Source organism: Dunckerocampus dactyliophorus, chromosome 1, assembly GCF_027744805.1.
Source record: "Dunckerocampus dactyliophorus isolate RoL2022-P2 chromosome 1, RoL_Ddac_1.1, whole genome shotgun sequence".
Lineage (NCBI taxonomy): Eukaryota > Metazoa > Chordata > Actinopteri > Syngnathiformes > Syngnathidae > Dunckerocampus > Dunckerocampus dactyliophorus.
The window spans coordinates 10,055,825-10,074,591 of NC_072819.1; the positions used below are offsets into that span (position 1 = coordinate 10,055,825).

General features: G+C 40.0%; 2 protein-coding genes across 2 annotated transcripts in view; one reads left to right on the plus strand and one right to left on the minus strand.

Moving 5' to 3' along the window:
• The window catches only part of scn1lab (sodium channel, voltage-gated, type I like, alpha b), a 79,824-nt gene extending 77,308 nt beyond the window's left edge, over window positions 1–2,516 (minus strand). The window contains exon 1 of the mRNA XM_054795588.1: window positions 2,193–2,516. The gene's annotated coding sequence lies outside the window, so the exon portion shown is untranslated. The remainder of the gene's footprint in view (window positions 1–2,192) is intronic.
• Window positions 2,517–7,514: 4,998 nt separating this feature from the next.
• Window positions 7,515–17,408, plus strand: cobll1a (cordon-bleu WH2 repeat protein-like 1a). The gene is made up of 8 exons (XM_054753390.1): window positions 7,515–7,750; window positions 10,164–10,281; window positions 10,363–10,528; window positions 12,055–12,322; window positions 12,457–12,569; window positions 14,137–14,325; window positions 14,396–14,495; window positions 16,471–17,408. The coding sequence occupies exons 3-8, from the start codon at window positions 10,493–10,495 to the stop codon at window positions 16,497–16,499; spliced, it is 735 nt and encodes a 244-aa protein (XP_054609365.1). The 5' UTR covers window positions 7,515–7,750; window positions 10,164–10,281; window positions 10,363–10,492; the 3' UTR covers window positions 16,500–17,408.
• The last annotated feature ends 1,359 nt before the right edge of the window (window positions 17,409–18,767 follow it).

An 18,767-nucleotide genomic window follows, 5' to 3' on the forward strand; every position in this document is an offset into this window, starting at 1 on the left:
CCGCCTGTCGCCCGAAGTCAGCTGGGATAGGCTCCAGCATACTCCTGCGACCCTAATGAGTAGAAGCGGCATAGAGAATGGATGGATGGAAGTACCGTTACACCTCCTAGTGTTCAGTGAAGGTAGCTCTCTTTTGAAGCAGCTCTATCACCGTGGTAACTTAGGCTCAACTCATAGCCTGGACCAGGTTACGTCCAGGCTTTCAGCTTAAAATCAGCGATGAAAGCACCACCGTTTCACTGTTTAACTAATTCGGAGATGGCGTCACCATTTATTGAGAACATGGAAAAACAAAAATTGAAAAAAGAGCATTTCCTGATTATATTATCCATCTATAAGCGAGATAGATTTTCAGACAAGGGAATACGCTAGATATGCTCACACGAGCACCAGGAATAAAATGCAATATGAAATATTAATACAAGTAATTAGGTCAACATTAGCAGACATAAACGTCACTGCAGTCCTTGCGTGAGTACTCACGTCATCACTGCCATCTAGTGGATATACAACAAGACATACTGCAACAATTAAAAAAATGAGTCCAATTTATTTCTTTTTTACATGGATAAGTTGTGCGATGTTGAGCGTTGATAAATGAAAAGAAGTGTTAACTTGCCCATTACATACTCAGCATTATCCTGTCAGCGGTCCTTCCCCGCTTTATCGGCGGCAACAGTGTTGCTTTAGCAGGCATAATCTTTTGGGATGTTCTCATAACGCTCCATAATAATTACTTACTCATTTTTACTAAAATACACTGGCTGGGATCGCTTCACTTTGTGGACACTTTCCACATATGACGTCCCCCCCCCCCATGTGAACCCACACTAAGCACAAAGACGAAAACCGGACTTCACAAAGTAAGTTGGTAACCACCATCACAGGACCAATTCAGTCTGATTGTGGATGTTAGGTTTTGTCGAACGGCATCTTGAGCACAAAGCCTGGGTTTGTTTAGCCACTTTCGCCATATATACCCTTAGTTAACCTAGTTAACATAACATGCATGTTTTTGGAATGTGGGAGGAAGCCAGAGTAGCCACACCCACGCACACACGTCCAACGGAGAGTCGAACCCAGATCTTATTATTATTATTATTATCATTCTGGCAGCTCTCAAGCAACCAGCAGCGGGTGCTACAGTGGGACCCTGCCCCGGCTAAAGGCACTCACAGGTCACAGAAGACAGTTAATTTGTAGTTCTTAAACATATTATTTTCACTTTTTCATGTTTTTAGTAATTTTTTGCAAATGCCTCACAGCCAGTTATGCAAATTCAGCATCATCCCTGTCATCCGCCCACCACAAATAGATTGCAGTCCTGTGGAAAATACTGACAATAGCTGCTAACCAGAAATATAGAATATTGAAAATGAGCTAAAACTAGCTAGATGTGACTGTATGAAACCATTTGTTACAGAAATTGGGTGTCATTAGACACACTCAAACATCACCTGACTAAATGCCATCCCTAATGGCTGCAAATTCAAAGTCACTGAATCAACACGAAGGGTCACGTATGACAAGCCTATATTTGAAAAGGTCATATATCGTATATTTGAAAAGGTTTTTGTTACGAGAAAACCTCTGAAAGGATGTGAATGAGTCTGGGCGTGTCCTTGCCAGATGTGTCTATTTGCTCACAATACATCTATAAAAGGCAGCAGACAATTGTCCAAAAATAGACCATTTGTTCTCTATGACAACATAGCCAGTCCCTATGCAGTACAATGTATTCAACCATCAATGCTTATTGTCCAAAACGATGCCTGAAGCAATGATAGCTGACAGGTTATTTTCCGTCCATTTTGTCCTCGTCAACGTTATTAACTATTTACACCTCGCCGAGTGAAAACAACATGTATTCAACTTCGGCTGTTTAAACAAAAGCAACCGTTTTAATATTTCTACCCGCATTTATTCATTTTAATATATTTCTTTCTGTGTGTGTGTGTGTGTGCGCGCGCGTGTGGTTTTGGTTGATTTAATTGATTTATAGACGGGCCACGCGCCATCGCTGCCAAAGACAATGCACGCGCAACAGATTTAACATCCATTTTAAAAATCCAACTTCCTCTAAGAGCAGCTGCATGGAATACAAATACTGACATGACATATCCATGCTCAAATATTCACAAGTGCTACAAGTGTTGTTGGTAGAATATAAGGTGATGATGACAGCTACTCACCATCCCATATCCGAGAGAAGAGTTGGTGTTTTCGACCACAGGATTGACGGACATGACAGATGCGAACAGTTTCAAACATGTTTTTTTTTTTTAAAAAAAGAAAAAATATACGTGTCGTCTTCTTTTCGGGGAGGTCTTTTTTTAGTCTCCCTTGGCTGCCGAGGAGAAATCAATCTTGGCCACTTCCGGTTAGTTGAGCATCATGGACGTGCAATGGTGGCAGTGGATGTACCTTTCTACATCAACAGGCACTCCTCAGGAGGACACTTGCTGTCAGCTGGAGGGAAAAACACACTTAGAGCACAATATGTGCCCTATAGCTAAAAAGCAACATTTCCATTAGTAAAAAAAAAATACATTTTTTAATAATACGTGGTTACGATATTAAGTATGACCAAGGAAAGCACATAAAAGTACCTTAACGCGCTGTTTTTACATCAAGTTTTGCCTTAGGAAATGTCGCCACCGGCTGGTAAGATCTCCACATTGCACCGCGGTGCCTTGCGTCATGACTCTTACGATGGAAAAGTACCTAGCGTTTACTTAGCTTCACCAAACAATAGAGTCAAGTGGCTAAAATCATCTGAAATACAAAGTATAGTGGCACTATGTATAACTATCCTAATTTGGATCAGCACCACAAAGGACCATTCCACCAAATCAGTTGCCGTTTTTGTTCCCAGGAATTATTTTATTTAATTTTAAATGTTCAATGTTGTTCAATCACTGAATTATGCTAAGCGTCAACATGCTATTAGCATAAATGCCATGTAGCTACTGTTTAATTCATGTTTTTGCTCATTCTATGCTAAAACCTCACTCCCGTTACTTTCAGTCCTGTTACTTAAATGAGTCATCTTGGTTGAGGAAACTTAAACAAAAATGAACTAAAGTTGGGGGGGCCAGTGATGAGGCAACACACATTAATTATTAGATTTAAGGTTGAAAAAAGACAGAAAAGTAAGTTTATTTTGAGAGAGTTACAACAAGCAAGTAGCAAACTCCACTAACATCCACTCCATATTTGAGAAAATCTATTTTTTTGCCAATATGCCAATATCGAGCCGATAATAACGGTGGGCCGAAATTATAGGACATCTCTAATTCTTAATATTTTTGTTGTTGTCAGAAAACGTCCTTCCTTGATAGCCTTGATACCTGTCTATGATGTCATCAGCTGTTGACACTCAAAATGTTGACACAAAACAAATTTTTATAGTTTTCTAATTTTAGTTATACATGCAAACAAACATAGTTGTGTACATAACCTGAGTGCTGGTAATATGTCAGTCAAAATAGCTACGTAGCGTTCATTGGGACACACAGTTCATGTTACGTGCAGTTAGCATTTGCTATCAAACATTACAGATGTACAAGAAATTAAAATGCTTATGCGTAAGACAATACAGCCGAAGTCAAGGCAACATATTGAAAAGGTTTCAGCAATGGGCGCATTTTCCAGTTCATCACCAAATAATAGCTTAAGAAATGGAAGTGTAGAAACACTCATTTCTGTAGTGGAGTTCACGATGCAAAGCAAAGCCATCACACAATTCACTTTTTTTCTACATAACTAGCTGCTACAAGTGAACGGATAACTTTTGTTGTCGATATAGGCATCTTACCGCTGAGTTAGCTTATCCATAATCAGAATAATAAAGACGCATCTCCGTATGTAGTTTGAAACGCCACGGGGAAGAAAGAGTCAATCAGGAGGGGAGCTTAATGTCAGCTGACTGATGTCATATGACATGTACAAAGTGACGCTTACGCGATTGACTCAAACTACCTTGGCGATCTACCAGTAGCTTGCGATCGACGTAATGAGCACCCCTGATTTAAGGTTACTTTTACTTTCACTGGAGATGTGACTGTTCCCAAAGACACGACGTGGCAGCGAGACACCACAAAGATGCCACCTTCCTGTTTTGTCATGAGCTATTTCTTGAATTCAATAGTGTTTCTCACCTTCTTTATCAAAATACTGGCTTTTGCACCTTTCTTTGGCTCCATTTTGGGTTATTGAGGTGAGAGACACTTTGAATTCCAGAGACAACAGGAAAGTTGCATCCTTGTTGATCTCGCTGCCACAATCGTGTCTTTCGGAACAGTCACATCAAAAGTCATGTCTTCAATAGGTAAAAGTAATCTTAAATGTTCATTTATCCCTTTCATTCATCATTTATGTGTATTAATATGGTTTTTTGTAACTGTTTAATGCATGTAACTATACTTGCAAAACTATTAAAAAAACTTGTTTTGTATTAACATTAATGGCTTTCTGGAACAGATTAATTGTATTTCCACTATGTATTACGGGAAAAAATGATTCCACTGTATTGTTACATTGTTTACAAAAACGTTTGTCTTATTTTTGTTTGCATTTGTTTATGTTCCTGCAGCCTTTATGCGATTGCAGCATTTTTCAAGTGCTGCTCGTTTGCCCCTGTTGGCCACCAAAGTCATGCGTTTGTCAAACACAGTGGAACCTTGGTTTCCGTCATTAATTTGTTCCAGAAGTCTGACCAAAACAACCAATTTTCCCCATAAAAAATACTGTAAATCCAAGTCATCCGTTCCAGGAAGCCAAAAATATGAACATAAACACGTTTTCATAGTTTTACAATTATAGTTTGACATGCAGAAAACACTTGCATGAAAACAGAACAAACAGAAAACAAATGCATATAAATGCATATAAATGATGAATGAAAAGGATAAATGAACATTTAGGGTTACATTTATCTTCACTTAAGACGTGATTGTTGACATGACTCTTCCCAAAGACAGACACTATGTGGCAGCAAGATCAACAAAGACACCACCTTCCTGTTTTGCCATGAGGTATTTCTTGAATTCAATCGTGTTTCCCACCTCAATAACCCCAAATGGATGTATGAATGTACAGTATGAAAGCTTTATTGTCATTGTCATCTGTTAGATAGGAGTATAAAATAAAATAGCATATGAAATCAAGAGAATCTAAATAAAAACATGCACGTCAACAAACAAAAATGCTTTATCTTATCTCCACTGGACTACGCTCACAATTCTTGGCATGGTAACAAGAAGGGCGGTAAGGATTTTCAACACCACTAAGAAACGGCTGCAGGTGTGTCTCGTTGCTCCGCCCCGGAAGTAAAAGGATCTGCGTTGGAAAAACCCCCAAAAAAGGAACCGGTTGGAAGAAACAAGATCAAACAAAAGGCCGTGCGGAAAAACACAAGGTGAGAAATTCTTCGTCAAAGGTGAGCTCTTAGTTGATGGAAAATGTTGGCATCAAGCTGTGACTTTTTCATTAGAAGCAATGTGATGAATTTGGAAGCTCTCGTGTGGTGCGAATGATGTTTTGCTCACAGGAAGGATTTTTCATGAATTAGTTTAAAACCGGAATACTGGGTGAACACTTCCTGAGTTTACACCGTTTTAGTGCAGGCGGGAGGATGAGATGAGAGAGGATGGCAGCAGTTAAGTCATTACGTTACAAAAACACACACACACACACACACACACACACACACACACACACACGGGTAGCTAGGTTTAAAGGTCACCTTGACAAGTACACGCTTCTTTCCAGCACCTGAGTGGAATTTTCACAGGTTGGCTGGGAAAACTGACACCACAGGTCAAATTGTTACTTGTTGCTTTGCCTCTTAACGATGTCATTTTAAGTCACTTTGCCAAAAACTGGAGTGTAATTTCTTTTTATTTCTCTTTGTTCTTTTTTCTAAGCTTGTAAGGACCAAAAGCTGCTTTTCCCTTGTCAAATAACTGCAAACTGCTTGACACTCTGTACTGTTTCTCCTCGGAAAAGACAATATATGCCCAATATAACACCATACAGTACAGTAATAGCTAATACAATACAGTACAACACACGAAGACAAAACATGCGCACAAAAGACAAGTCTTTTGTTTGACTGGAGAATATTCTCTGATATCAATCAATAGAATGTGGCTGATACATTGTCATCGCCTTGTACAGGTCATCCCTAATGTCTGGACATAAAATATACACATAATATACATACTGTACAGTCCTGGTCAAAATCTTAAGACCGGTTGAAAAATTGCTAGAATTTGCATTTTGCGCATTTGGATCTTAATGAGGTTTTAAGTAGAGCTACAATATGCAAAAACAAGAAGGGGGAGTGAGACAAAAAAAATGTGGAATTTGTAATTTAAACAAACAAAAAAAAACAACTAAAAATAGGTTGTTTATCAGCTGATCAAAAGGTTAAGACTACAGGCTATAAAAGCTAAAATCTGTTTAAAAAATGTCATTTTCTGTCAGGTATTCACACTGTCATGCCCTCCTGATGGCTAAAGCTAAGAAGCTTTCTCTTTTTGAACGTGGTTGGATTTTCGATGTGCATAAGCAAGTCCTCTCGCCGCGTGCCATTAAAACAGCCCATTTCAGTTTAATTGTTGTTTTCAATAAATGACTTTTTCAAAATGCTTTTTGTATCACTCCCACTTCTTGCTTTAGCATATTGTAGCTCTATTTAAAACTTAATTAAGATCCAAATGTGCAAAATGCAAATTCCAGCAATTTTGTGTCTACCACTTGACTTTTTTGTTCCATAATGCTCAGGATCGTTCAACAATTTTAGAATGACTGATGAATTACTGCACCCAACCTCAGCAGCAATGGCACGCTGCGAGAGGCCTTGCTTATGCAGCTCGACAATCCGACCACGTTCAAAAAGAGAAAGCTTCTTAGCTTTAGCCATCAGGAGGGCATGACAGTGTGAATGCCTGACAGAAAATGACAATTTTGAGCAGATTTTGGCTTTTATAGCCTGTGGTCTTAAACTTTTGATCAGCTGATAAACAGCCTTTTTCAGTTTAATTGTTGTTTCAATAAATTACTTTTTCAAAATGTTTTTTGTCTCACTCCCCCTTCTTGTTTTTGCATATTGTAGCTCTACTTAAAACCTCATTAAGATCCAAATGTGCAAAATGCAAACTCTAGCAATTTTTCAACCGGTCTTAAGATTTTGATCAGGGGTGTATTTATGTTTTATTGTCTATTTATATTACTTATTGCTACTCAATTAAAACACTGAAAATAATTGTATAATATATGCATTTTTGCCTGGGGGCAGACTTTAAGGACACGGTGTATACAATTTCATTCATTCTCTACTGACGACCTGAGAGTGACACTACAGGATTATCGAGTCAGTGGACACTTTGCAAGACACTTTTTGTGATACCATAACTGGCATTTGTCTCGTTGCTTAGCGTCGTCTTTGTACAAATTAATCCCTTAATCCCGTTTCATGCAGGAATATACACACGGCACGGTTGCAGTTTATCCACTGACTGTTTATTTCTTGTAAAACCTTGACCTTCGTTAAAAAGTATTCTTCCTGTGTACGGGGAAACGCACAGCTCATGCAAAAGTGTCACGTGACCAGGCAGGGTGTTTTAGAGGTGTGGCATCCAGGATGCCGTCTGGTAAACCGGGATTAGAGGGGACACAACCGTTTGCCTGTCTGGAGCCTATACAGCGTGGACACTTTGCAAGAAAGCGGGACGAATGGACACAGGTACAACACACTAAATACGTAGAATGTGTAGGGCAGGGGTGTCCAAAGTGTGGTCCAGGGACCACTTGCGGCCCGCGGCTTGTTTTTTAAATTGCCCCTTGGCAGATTGTAAAAATAAATGGATTATTAATGAGATAGATTGTTCGATGTGACACTAATTTGCTTTGTCACCAAAGCAAAACTAAGATGTGGATGTTGAAGTTTGAGTGTCATTGACACACAAACTCTTTTAAAGGCATTAATCCTTCTATGTCAAAGAAGTGTAATCTTATTTGGACGTGAGAATGTTACTAAATTAGCACGACTAATTGAACCTTGTAAAGCCGTCATATCATTCTTATAAATATGGACGTGGTTTAAAATGATATTGATCTCACTGAATCTATCCATTGTGAAACATCTTGTATTCTTTTCTCTCCTGATTAGAAAATAAGGTAATCCCGGAACAGGAAGTGAACAAACTATCAGTAATTGCTGATAGGAAGAAAGGGTAGGATTAAATTAACTCTGCTTGTTGAATTGTGCGTGACTACACATGTGATGTTCCTGGAAGTAACTTGAAACATGTCTGAAATAAATAAAACCATGGCCATGATCATTCCACACTTTCAGAACGTGATAGTCAATATAGTTTGTGGTTTTCAGTATTAGGTAAATAATTGACCACATCTGCGTTTGGGTATCTCTGTGTGGAGTTGAATGTTGTCTCCGGGTACGCCGGCTTCCTCCCACAAACCAAAAATATGCATGTTAGGTTAACTGGAGACTCTAAATTGTCCATAGGTATGAATGTGAGTGTGAATGGTTGCTTGTCTATATGTGCCCTGCGATGAGCTGACGACCAGTCCAGGGTGTACCCCCCCCCCCCCAAGTGAGCTGGGAGTCCAGCATACCTGCGACCCTTGTGAGAAGCTGGATGGATTTACATATTTTTTTTTTTTTGTAATTGCATATTAGTTATTCACTCTCCAAAAGATTTATACTTTTTTGTAATAATTCCAGATCATTCCAGACATACTGAATGTTGCTGTGCAGCTTGTTGCTGTGTGGAGCAAGTCTACAGTACACTCACGCGCCGATATCATAACGATACCAATAAGAACTGCTATTTTGTTTAAATAACCCAAACTCTAATCCGATAATATCATATTTGGTGTATTTGGCAGGGGTGGGAGAAAATCAGTGTTTTGTAAGTAAATCTGAAGTCTTTAATCTCAAGTCTTGAGTTAAATCTCATGTAAAGTCATCCAAGTCAAGTCTCAAGTCATAGGCTTGAAATTTTCAAGTCCTTCCAAGTCATAAGCGCTGTTTAGTGTCTCCCAAATAAAATGTCATTTTAACATTGTAACAGTCTATTAAATTTGACAAATACAATGAATGCATGTTGAATTGTTTTGAAAAAGAGTGCTGGCATAGCATTCAGGATTTTTAGTCAGTGCACGGAAATGTAATCCACACCCTCCTTGTTTGTTGTTAAACCTGATTGGACGTTAATTGATGCAATCAATCAATAAGGCAGCTTGAATGGGAAAATTTGTCTTGCTGGACATGACATAATAACCATAACGTTAGTTGAATACTTTCAATGGGGACAGATTTTACTCAACACACGTACTGAAAATCTCAAGTGTTTTCAAGTCATCTAAAGTCCAAGTCAAGTTGCAAGTCTTTGATGATATTGTCGAGTCCAAAGTCATCAAAACTGTGACTGGAGTCTGACTCCAATCCAAGTCCACACCTCCAGAGTTCCCTCATTTTTCACGAGGGATAGGTTCCCAAAATAGCCCGCAATACGTGGAATCAGTGAAGTAGCCAACTTCTTTTTTTTTTTTTTTTACAATTATTATATATGTTTTAAGGCTGTAAAACCCCTCACCATACACTTAATACACTTTTCTTAGACAAGCAATAACATTTTCTCACATTTCTCTCTTGGTTAAACACTCTCAAAAAAGCTCAAACCTTCGTTTGAATTTTAATGATCAACCTTAATGATCAACACAAGAAGTCCTGGCGCCGTTCTACTGTACTGTAGCGTTTTTGTATCCTTTTTAAAACATATTGCTGCAGGCCCCTGAAGATTAATTTACAAACTAGCAAGCAAGCTAACAAGTGATGACACAGGAGACATGGCAGGAAGGCACGAAGGAGATTGATTGACAATGGTCTACAGCCAATCAGGGGGTAGAAAACAATGGGCGGTTCAGACAGACGGGAAAGGGAAGCGCTAGACACTCAACCTCCCACAATGCAATTCTTAAAGAGCCAGGCTCGGTCTGTAACAGCGTTTATGAGCTGTAATACAAAAAAAAGCCCTTCAAAAAATCAGCGAAAAAGCAAATCCGTGTAAGGTGAACTACGATAGAGCGAGGGAACACTGTACTTTCACTTAACTACTGTTCTTATCTCATAGGAGGGTGACCTGACAGTAGGACAAACATTTCTGGTGACCCCCTTGGTTCAGGCGGCATGAACAAGCTGGCAAACTGACGGGAGCAGAACCACAATCTGTTGATGGTCTTGACAGGAAGGTACAGTGCACCATAACAGGTTCATTTACTGAGTCTTGAATGGTCAATATTTTGATTGTACACTTGTTTTTCTTTTTTTAGTAACTCTTTGTGCAAGATACCACTCGGACACACGTGGCTGTACTGGAGAATATCTCTCTCCAAACAAGAATTTTCAACTTGAACTCCCCATTCTGTTCACTGAAGGCAGATTGTGTTGACATCTCATGACATGGAGGACAAAACCACAAGGCCCGACATGCCTGAGGTGAGCAATGTTTGATACAGTGGAACCCTTTTAAGTCGACATCCCTGGGGTTGGCAGACTCACATCGACATAACCGAAAATAGCCATTTACCTGTGACTTGCTGCGTTCCATGTGTACTCAGAAGTCGGGATTTCCAAGTTCCTAGTCGGACGTTTGAACCGGAATGCCCCATTGCTAACAATGGCTAGCAATAGCCTGGTAGACTGGTGTTGCTTTTATTTATGTTTTCGTGACTGTTTATTTGAGCGCGAGGATAGCTTTCGTGGAGGTGGCAAGCATTTTTTCCGACTTCCTAACTGGAACACCGCTACCTTGACTGTGACATCATTCCCAGCTCCGACTCCCGACTAAAGGAAGATGAAAGAACGGCTGAGAAGTCCATCATCCAAGAAGAAAGACTCTTCGGTGTTATGGTCCCACCCGTCTTCCTTTCTTTTTTATTGGTTTTAACATAACCACGAATATGCTTGTGCAAAAACACAGTATTGAGAAAGGAGGAGTTAACAATACTACAACACATGTCGACATAAATGGACCGATTTGTTGCAGAAATTGTAGAACTCGCCCCCTTTGGCTCTCACATTGTATGTCTTCAGCGCAGGTTGTGCTAAATTCTAAACTTGGGGTTTCAACGTCGTTCGTTTAAAGAATTGGAATTTGAATTGAATTGGCTCCACAGGATGTTGAATTGGAATTGGAATCACAGGAAACACAATTAAATTCTTTGAAATTCAGAGAAATTGCTTCTAGCCAAGAAACAGGATGAATTTGTCACATTTGACAAAAGGTTTTGGCCTAAATACTAAAAATACTCAAACACAAATTCCCTACATGTTGAATACTTGGATAAAGTAAAGCATTCCGGGAAATGAAGTATTTTTCCACAATTTTCCATAATGTCAATGTTCCGTACATCAGATTAAACATTTTTACAGAAGATGCTCCCATTCTGAAATTAAAATATAATGTATACATCAGGGTCATAGTAATATTATTAGGTATGAATGTGAGTGTGAATGGTTGTTTGTCTATATGTGCCCTGCGATTGGCTGCCGACCAGTCGGTGTACCCCGCCTGTCGCCCGAAGTCAGCTGGGATAGGCTCCAGCATGCCCCGCGACCCTAATGAGGAGAAGCGGTATAGAAAATGGATGGATGGATTTCTCACCCAAAGTCAGATGGGATAGGCACAGAAAATGAATGAATTTCAATTTTACTTCCTTCAATTCGAATTTGAGTTGCAATTCTACTTCCGATTTGCAACCTCAATAAAAATTCATGGAATTGAATTGGAAAGTCGCAATTCAATTCAGAATTTTCCACAAGCCTGCGTAAGCGGGCCTTTTTTAGTGTTAGGAGAACACGGTGGAAGAAGACCTTGTCCATTTTGGTCCATTGCCACTTGGCTTTGGGAGAATACCTCCATCTTTACGGCACAGGAACTGTCGAATCCAATCACCCACTGGGTGTACATCATTCAATATTAATCATACATCATACTTGCTTTCTTTGCTCAAACTTTGCAGATGACCGTTCGTCTTTTGATCAATTATAATAAATCCCACAAGACTGTTGTGAGAGTCAACCCGCAGGTGCCCCTGGAGATGCTTCTCCCGGTGTTATGTGACAAGTGTGAGTTAAGGGTCGAGACGACGGTCCTTCTGAGAGACGATCAGTCCAAAGAGCCGCTGGACATCGCCAAGACTTTAAATGAGCACGGTCTAAGGGAAGTGTATGCTCGAGGAACGGCGGATCCCTTGGTTGATCAATACCAGTCCGATACACCTGAAGCAGGTGAGGCAGAAAGCCTTCTGACGCAACGAAATAACATGTAAATAAACATGCTTGACAAAATGCAGTAGGCACTTGTGCCATGTTCGCCAATCTCAACAACTCAACCTACTTTTTCTTGTCTTGTGTGTCAACAGCCTATCTGGCTCCTGTACAACATTTGGAAGGTACGCCCGTGAAGACAACGAAACCGAAGGAGATGACAGGGTTTCTCAGCTTGTTCCAAAGACTGAAGAAAAAAGATGACATGGTATGTGAAGGAATTTTTTTCTCTGAATTCTGAGAGACAGACATTTACGCTAACCTGTTGTACAGCCAAAAGATCTATTGTGTGGAAAATGTATCATTTTATTCTGCAAATTTGGGGCAGCGGTAACTCAGTCTGTAAGGACTGCGGGGTGATGTGATGAATGGCCTCAGATTCCCATTCCCGGATTGGACAAAGGACTGCTTGCAAAGATACAGCTTTTGAAAGAAATCCATGTCAAGAATGGAGTTTTGACATTTAGACAAACAGCGGGGAAAAGAAGTATTTGAGACCCTGCTGATTTTGTAACGTTTACCCCCTTACAAAGATATGAACAGTTGTTCGTCATCCCTCGCCACTTTGCGGTTCAAATTTCACAGCTTCACAATATCACAGGTTTTTCAAAAATACATGAATAATAAAATCATGCTGTTTTGTGGTTGAATACGGACAATTATTAGTTAAAAAAAAATGCATACTGAAGCAAATTCAACATATTATTTACCTAAATTAAGCATTTTCAAGCATTAAATGGTTAAATAAAGTAAAATACACATACAGTGATCTCTCGCTATATTGCGGTTCAAATATCGCTCCCTCACTATATTGCGATTTTTCAAAAAATAATTAATAAATGACTGCTGTTTTGTGGTTGACTATGGCCTATTATTAGTCCAAAATATGGAAGTACGAGTTATACGTAGTATTCTGGTCACTAGGTTATGAGACATGACGTTTTATTACATAACCTTTCACACCGCATGGAGACTGGCTATTGAGCCAGCAGAGCAGAGCCGACATGCCATGACTGAGAAGCACATACCATGGCTGAGAGAGTGGGGGGGAAAAAGGTTCTCCTCTCGTTCCATGTGGAAGTGGTAGGTTTTTGGCTTCTTTGTCCTTCCCCACTCCGTTTGAAACACTTTCTTAAACTTAGAATAAGTAAATTGGAAAGGCTAACTACTTAGCTCGGTAGCTTGCTATGCTAGCGGCGGCCGTCTGCTATGTCCCTGCAGTGATTCCATAGCCTGTGCAATGTGATTTAAACAAAGAATAATAGAAGTGTAAAAGTGACTATCGGGGTGTTATTTAATGTCTAGAGAGCTCTAATAATGTTAAAACCTGCATTTAGAAAGTCATAAACAGATTTCATATGTTCTGTTTATTAGTATTAAATCCGGAAATTCTCTTATCGTGGTCAGGCCTGGAACCAATTAACCGCGATAAACGAGGGATGACTAATGAAAACACAGGTTACCCACGCCAAGCTAAAACTCTGAATCCCCAATGTCACTTCATATCCGCCCACCACTCAGCCCCCCTCGGGAACACATTTCTAGTAAGAGACACGAGCACAGGTCTTATTTATGGCTGTTGAGTTTGGGTCCGTTTGGGTCCGTTCAGTGGTACCTGGGTATCAAGATGATATGATGTGATGTGTTATTGTGCTCCATTATTTCTTCATGACAGCAACTCTCAGAATTTATGTTCATTTTGTAGTTTGCAGAAGATATAATGCCAGCAAATGTCCTTGACTTTAAATTGTTTGTGTATGTTTTACTCTCCAAAGGAAGGGACAGAAAGACTTCCGACTTCTCCTGGCCTCCACCAACAAAAGTCTGCTGGTGTGACCGAGCAGAATCTGTCTTACCCAAACACCCCGCGGAAAGATATATCCAAAAAGAGGCGAGCTCCACCACCCCCCATGGGTGTATCCCAGAGCGTCCCCGACAACCTCGACGACCTCAGAGGATTACAGGTCTGCCATAGGCTGTTGTCAAACACCAAGAGGTTCATTGTTGTGGTGCTCAACCGTTGTTTCTCTGCAGAGACCTGCTGCCTCAAATTTAAGAAAACCCAAGAGGAAGGCCCCGCCCCCTCCCATTGTGAACACACAGAAAAATCTGCAGGTGAACACACCTGATGAAGGTAAAATGCCACAGGCTTGCACGCCTTTGCAAACAAATTAGCCACTCTGCTTTGTATCAAAGCCTCATCTTCTGGGAGCTGCTGTGAGGCAGTCCCTTGGATTACCGTAATGTCATGTATATCACTGGAAAGTCTGTTGGAATTATTTTGATTGTCCAAATGTTTCATGACTTATAATATCTTGTTAGCAGTGATAATACCATAGATCAGGGGTCTTCAATTAAAATTGAGTAAGGTCTTTTTATGCAATTTTTTTTCACAGCGAAAACATTATATCCAAACATTATTTTGCCTTAAATTGCATCAAACAGACTAGCTCATACAGTATGAATATCAAATGTGATGAAACCCTGTACATCACCCTACAAATAGTGGGATGGGGCCCCCGGTGGGTGCAGTGAACTGTCAGGGAGGCGTGAGAAGCGGGGAGGACGTTCAATATTAGTGCAGACCTGCGAACATGTCTGAATTTGTCGTACTCGGCATGCAATTTGACTCTTGAATATGGTCACTGCCCTCCATTTTGTTGCATTTTGCTGGTTTCGGTTTCAAGTTCAGTCTGTACAATCGGGAGGGCGCAAACATTTCTGTCCCCCAGTGGGGGTATGACAGAAAATAATTGAGAACCACCGCCCTACAGCACACTTATGGTGGCACCTAAACTGCATTCAAAAGAAAACAGAACCAAATTTCACATGAATAATCAAAAGGTTGACTGTACAAACGATGAATGAACACAAGAAGCTTATTTTGGCGGTTTCTCAAAAAAACTAATATTAAGTAACAATTTAGTAAGTGTCTCTTTAACAGAAAAGCACTCCACAACTCTCCCGTCAGCGAAAGATGTTTTGTTTTGCCCCAATATCCATACAAATCCTTCGTGAAGGCTCACTTGCACGTTGCTGTGCTGGAAATTCATGTGCTATGACTCTCGTATATTTTTCATACTGGGCCGTACAGTTTCAGAGCCTATGAGACACAGCGGTTTGGCACTTCTGGAAGAATGAACATATATTGGTCCGTCCGTTCAATTTTAAATGTTCGGCTTTCTCGATCAACTTGTTACTTTTGAGCGAGCCATGGTTCTCATTCGAAGATTAGGCGGCAGAGGAAATGGATGGATGGATGGTTCTAAGCAAACAAAAGAAATTGTCTCATTTTGAGTGGCGTCGCGGCGTTTGCTGCCACGTTAACCGTAATAACTAAAGTAATTACACCCGCAAACCGCCGCTGCGATCGGTCCGCGAGCATTATTATATGCTATTATATTTCCCATTCACTTTAATTGGTCGTATAAAGCCATCACTGGTCCGAGGTCCGCCATTTGGTGATGGCTGCCATAGATAGTCGTCTTATAAATAAACTTTGATCATTGTTACTCGATCGTCATCATAGCATTACGACTGCCATCGACACAATTATTGTTAAATACGTGCTTTTCTCATTCCTCCCCAAATCCCACTAACCTAGTTTTCTCTCAACCCTCACTCCCTCTCCTCTGTCTCAACCCAATTGGTCGAGGCAGATTGCCGTTCCACACTAATTTTGGTTCTGTTCAAGGGTTCTTTCTGTTCCAGGCAGTTTTTCTATGCTTGCTCATGTGGGGCTGAGGTGCTTTTCTTTCATGTTTGAGGAGATCTGTTGCTTATGTCAAGTGCATTGAAATAAATTGTTTTACACACACACACACACAGGAGCTAATGAGAACAATCACAGTGGAAATTACCTCATTAAAAAGTAAAAAAAAAAAAAAAAAACACACAGAAATTGTTATTTTTGGAACGGCCTGAGTAGACAACTGTTCAAAGATGATCCCGTTTCAGAAGCGGAACAATCTTGTGGTTTTTACAAAGTACAAGGAGGAAGCAGGATGCTGAGTGTCTGTCGTTTATTCCTGCATTCTTTCAGTCATTATTTAATGATTTAAAAAATGCGATCCTAAAGCCAAACCATTTTTTTCCTGTCCTGCTTACAGAGTCTGTGTTCCCTGAGCGGGTTGATTGAGAACTTCCGGTATTGTCCTCTTTTCCGATTTCCTCCTGGCTGGATGCATCTTTCTCCCGATCATCTTCATTCATGGAATCACTATCCCCTGCTGCGCACACAAAATGGATGAGTTACACAGCTTGAATTAATGTATGAAGGTTATAGGAATGCTTGTTTTTATTTTTTTTTTCCTAATTTTGTTCTTGTATTATGTTTTTTTTCCCCCCACACTATTATAATCACTTATTGTGTCCTTGTACTGACAGGTTTGCATCCATGAGTCTTTTTTTTTTTCAGAAACAAGCCAATTTTAAGTACCAAAGAAGAGCTCAGCTAATTTTATTTATTTTAATTAGCTATTTATGTATTTTAAAAAGAGCCAGAGCCATGATGGATATACCACATAGAAGACTTGTTAAGTGTTGGAGTTTTTTGGTAAAATATGATATAATTGATGTCATTTATTGAGTGCCTTATTCACAGACCTGCCAACATGCGCATTTTTCGTACATGGCACACATTTGACCTATTTTTTTTTAAAGTTTTGTAAATAAATGCATACAATTTTAAGTAAATGTATATCAATTTTGTAAATAAGAGCTATTATTTTGTTGGAAAAAAATAATATACTGTTAGAAAGCTGATAGCTTTTGCATGTTTATGTCGCTCATTTCCCGAAGCGTTTATTCCCACTTTGTTCGGGGGTCCTTGAATGTACCATAGCTGTGTGCTCTCAGAGAACAGTTTCTCTGGTGCTGTCACAAATAGATTTTTCCCGTTCCTTGTCATTGTTGTTCTCAACTGCAGATGTGTGCGAGTTCATAAAGGTAACGCTTGATGACGTTATGGACTGTATATGCTGACCTCATGTTTGTATTTATTGGGTGTCAGGGTAACTCCAACTTCTGACATGATGATGATGATGTCGTTTTCATACGTTCCTTGCACTTTTTTTGTCACATTGAAGTTTCCCTTTAGACCACCCACAAGGTCATTGATTGGCTCTGCTGTTTCTTTCTAACGTGTTTGGCCGTCCCTAATATCCTGGGATATTCCTGGGTGAATTGACTCCACTGGTTCGTGCTGGCTGGTGGTCTAGACTCTAGACATTTGAAATGATTTAATTTCATTTTCATATACAGTCGTACTTCGGTTAACAGCCGCCCCAGTTGGCACATTTTTTTGGTTAACAACCAAAAATTTTGCTGAAATTTTGCACTGGCTTGCTTTGGGCCACTTGTTTAGCTGTCACGCCGCTTGACAAGCGCCTGGTGGAAATATCTGTCAAGACACCCCCCATACCCAGTCTCCTTCAATCCTTTATTCTGTGCTCATTCATCCCACTTGCCTTGTTTGAAACTCCAAACGAGAGAACACAAGACGTTTTGTGCTGGGATGACCGCCAGTGACACCCCGCCCACCTGGTCTATTTTTTAAACACACTGCTGCAGACACAGTGGAGACAGAACTTCGAGTAAAACTCTTATCAGAGTCTTTCCTGGATAATTTCCATCGATATCGAAAGATGAACACAGGCTGCAGGCACAGCATGACTGGTACTTATATATATGAACATTATATATATACACAGTATATATACAGTATATATTGCCATGTGCATGCGTGTCCCATCTGTCGCCTCCAAACAGGCAGGAATAGAGTTCACTCTGTGCATTGGTTCAGCACCTTGGTGTGTTTGTTCCATAGATCAACGGCATGCGCCCTTTTGTCAGTCATACAGTCTCTTTGTCTCGATGAGCGTAGGTGGGTACGCTAGCACACACAGTACAGAAAAGTGTAACGTAGTAGAAATGAAATTAGTAGACTGCAATATATATTTCTTTGATTTTTTTATTTTATTTTTCAGAGTAATGTTAAAATATCGTCTCGTAGACCCCATCTTGTGTATCATCTCGTGAAGTGAGTGTCTTATGACACCCCTAGAATGTACAGTATCGATAAAAGACAGTGAAATAAAATAAAAACATTCTTAGGGGATGGTAGTTTGGTTAAGCTTTACCTGTAAAGTTGCTCCAACGTCTCCTCCTGACGCATGGCTCGCTCCGAGGTCTTGGGGATCAGAATACTACCGTCGCTACAATATTAACAAAATAATATACAGGTATTATTTGCGGCCCGTTTTACAGTCTCAACAAAATTTTATTTTCAAAATCAAAATAGTCCTAACGGATGCGCCCCACATCAACAATGCGCATGCGCAAACAAGCCGCCATCTTGGAAATACGTTCCATTTCTGGGTAGCCTTCCGACAAAAACACAAAGGAT

Coding starts and splice junctions, on each gene's coding strand:
- cobll1a (XM_054753390.1), top strand. CDS start 10,493: ATGGAGGACAAAACCACAAGGCCCGACATGCCTGAG. Junction 12,570..14,136: donor TGAAGAAAAAAGATGACATG/GTATGTGAAGGA, acceptor TACTCTCCAAAG/GAAGGGACAGAAAGACTTCC. Junction 14,326..14,395: donor ACGACCTCAGAGGATTACAG/GTCTGCCATAGG, acceptor GTTTCTCTGCAG/AGACCTGCTGCCTCAAATTT.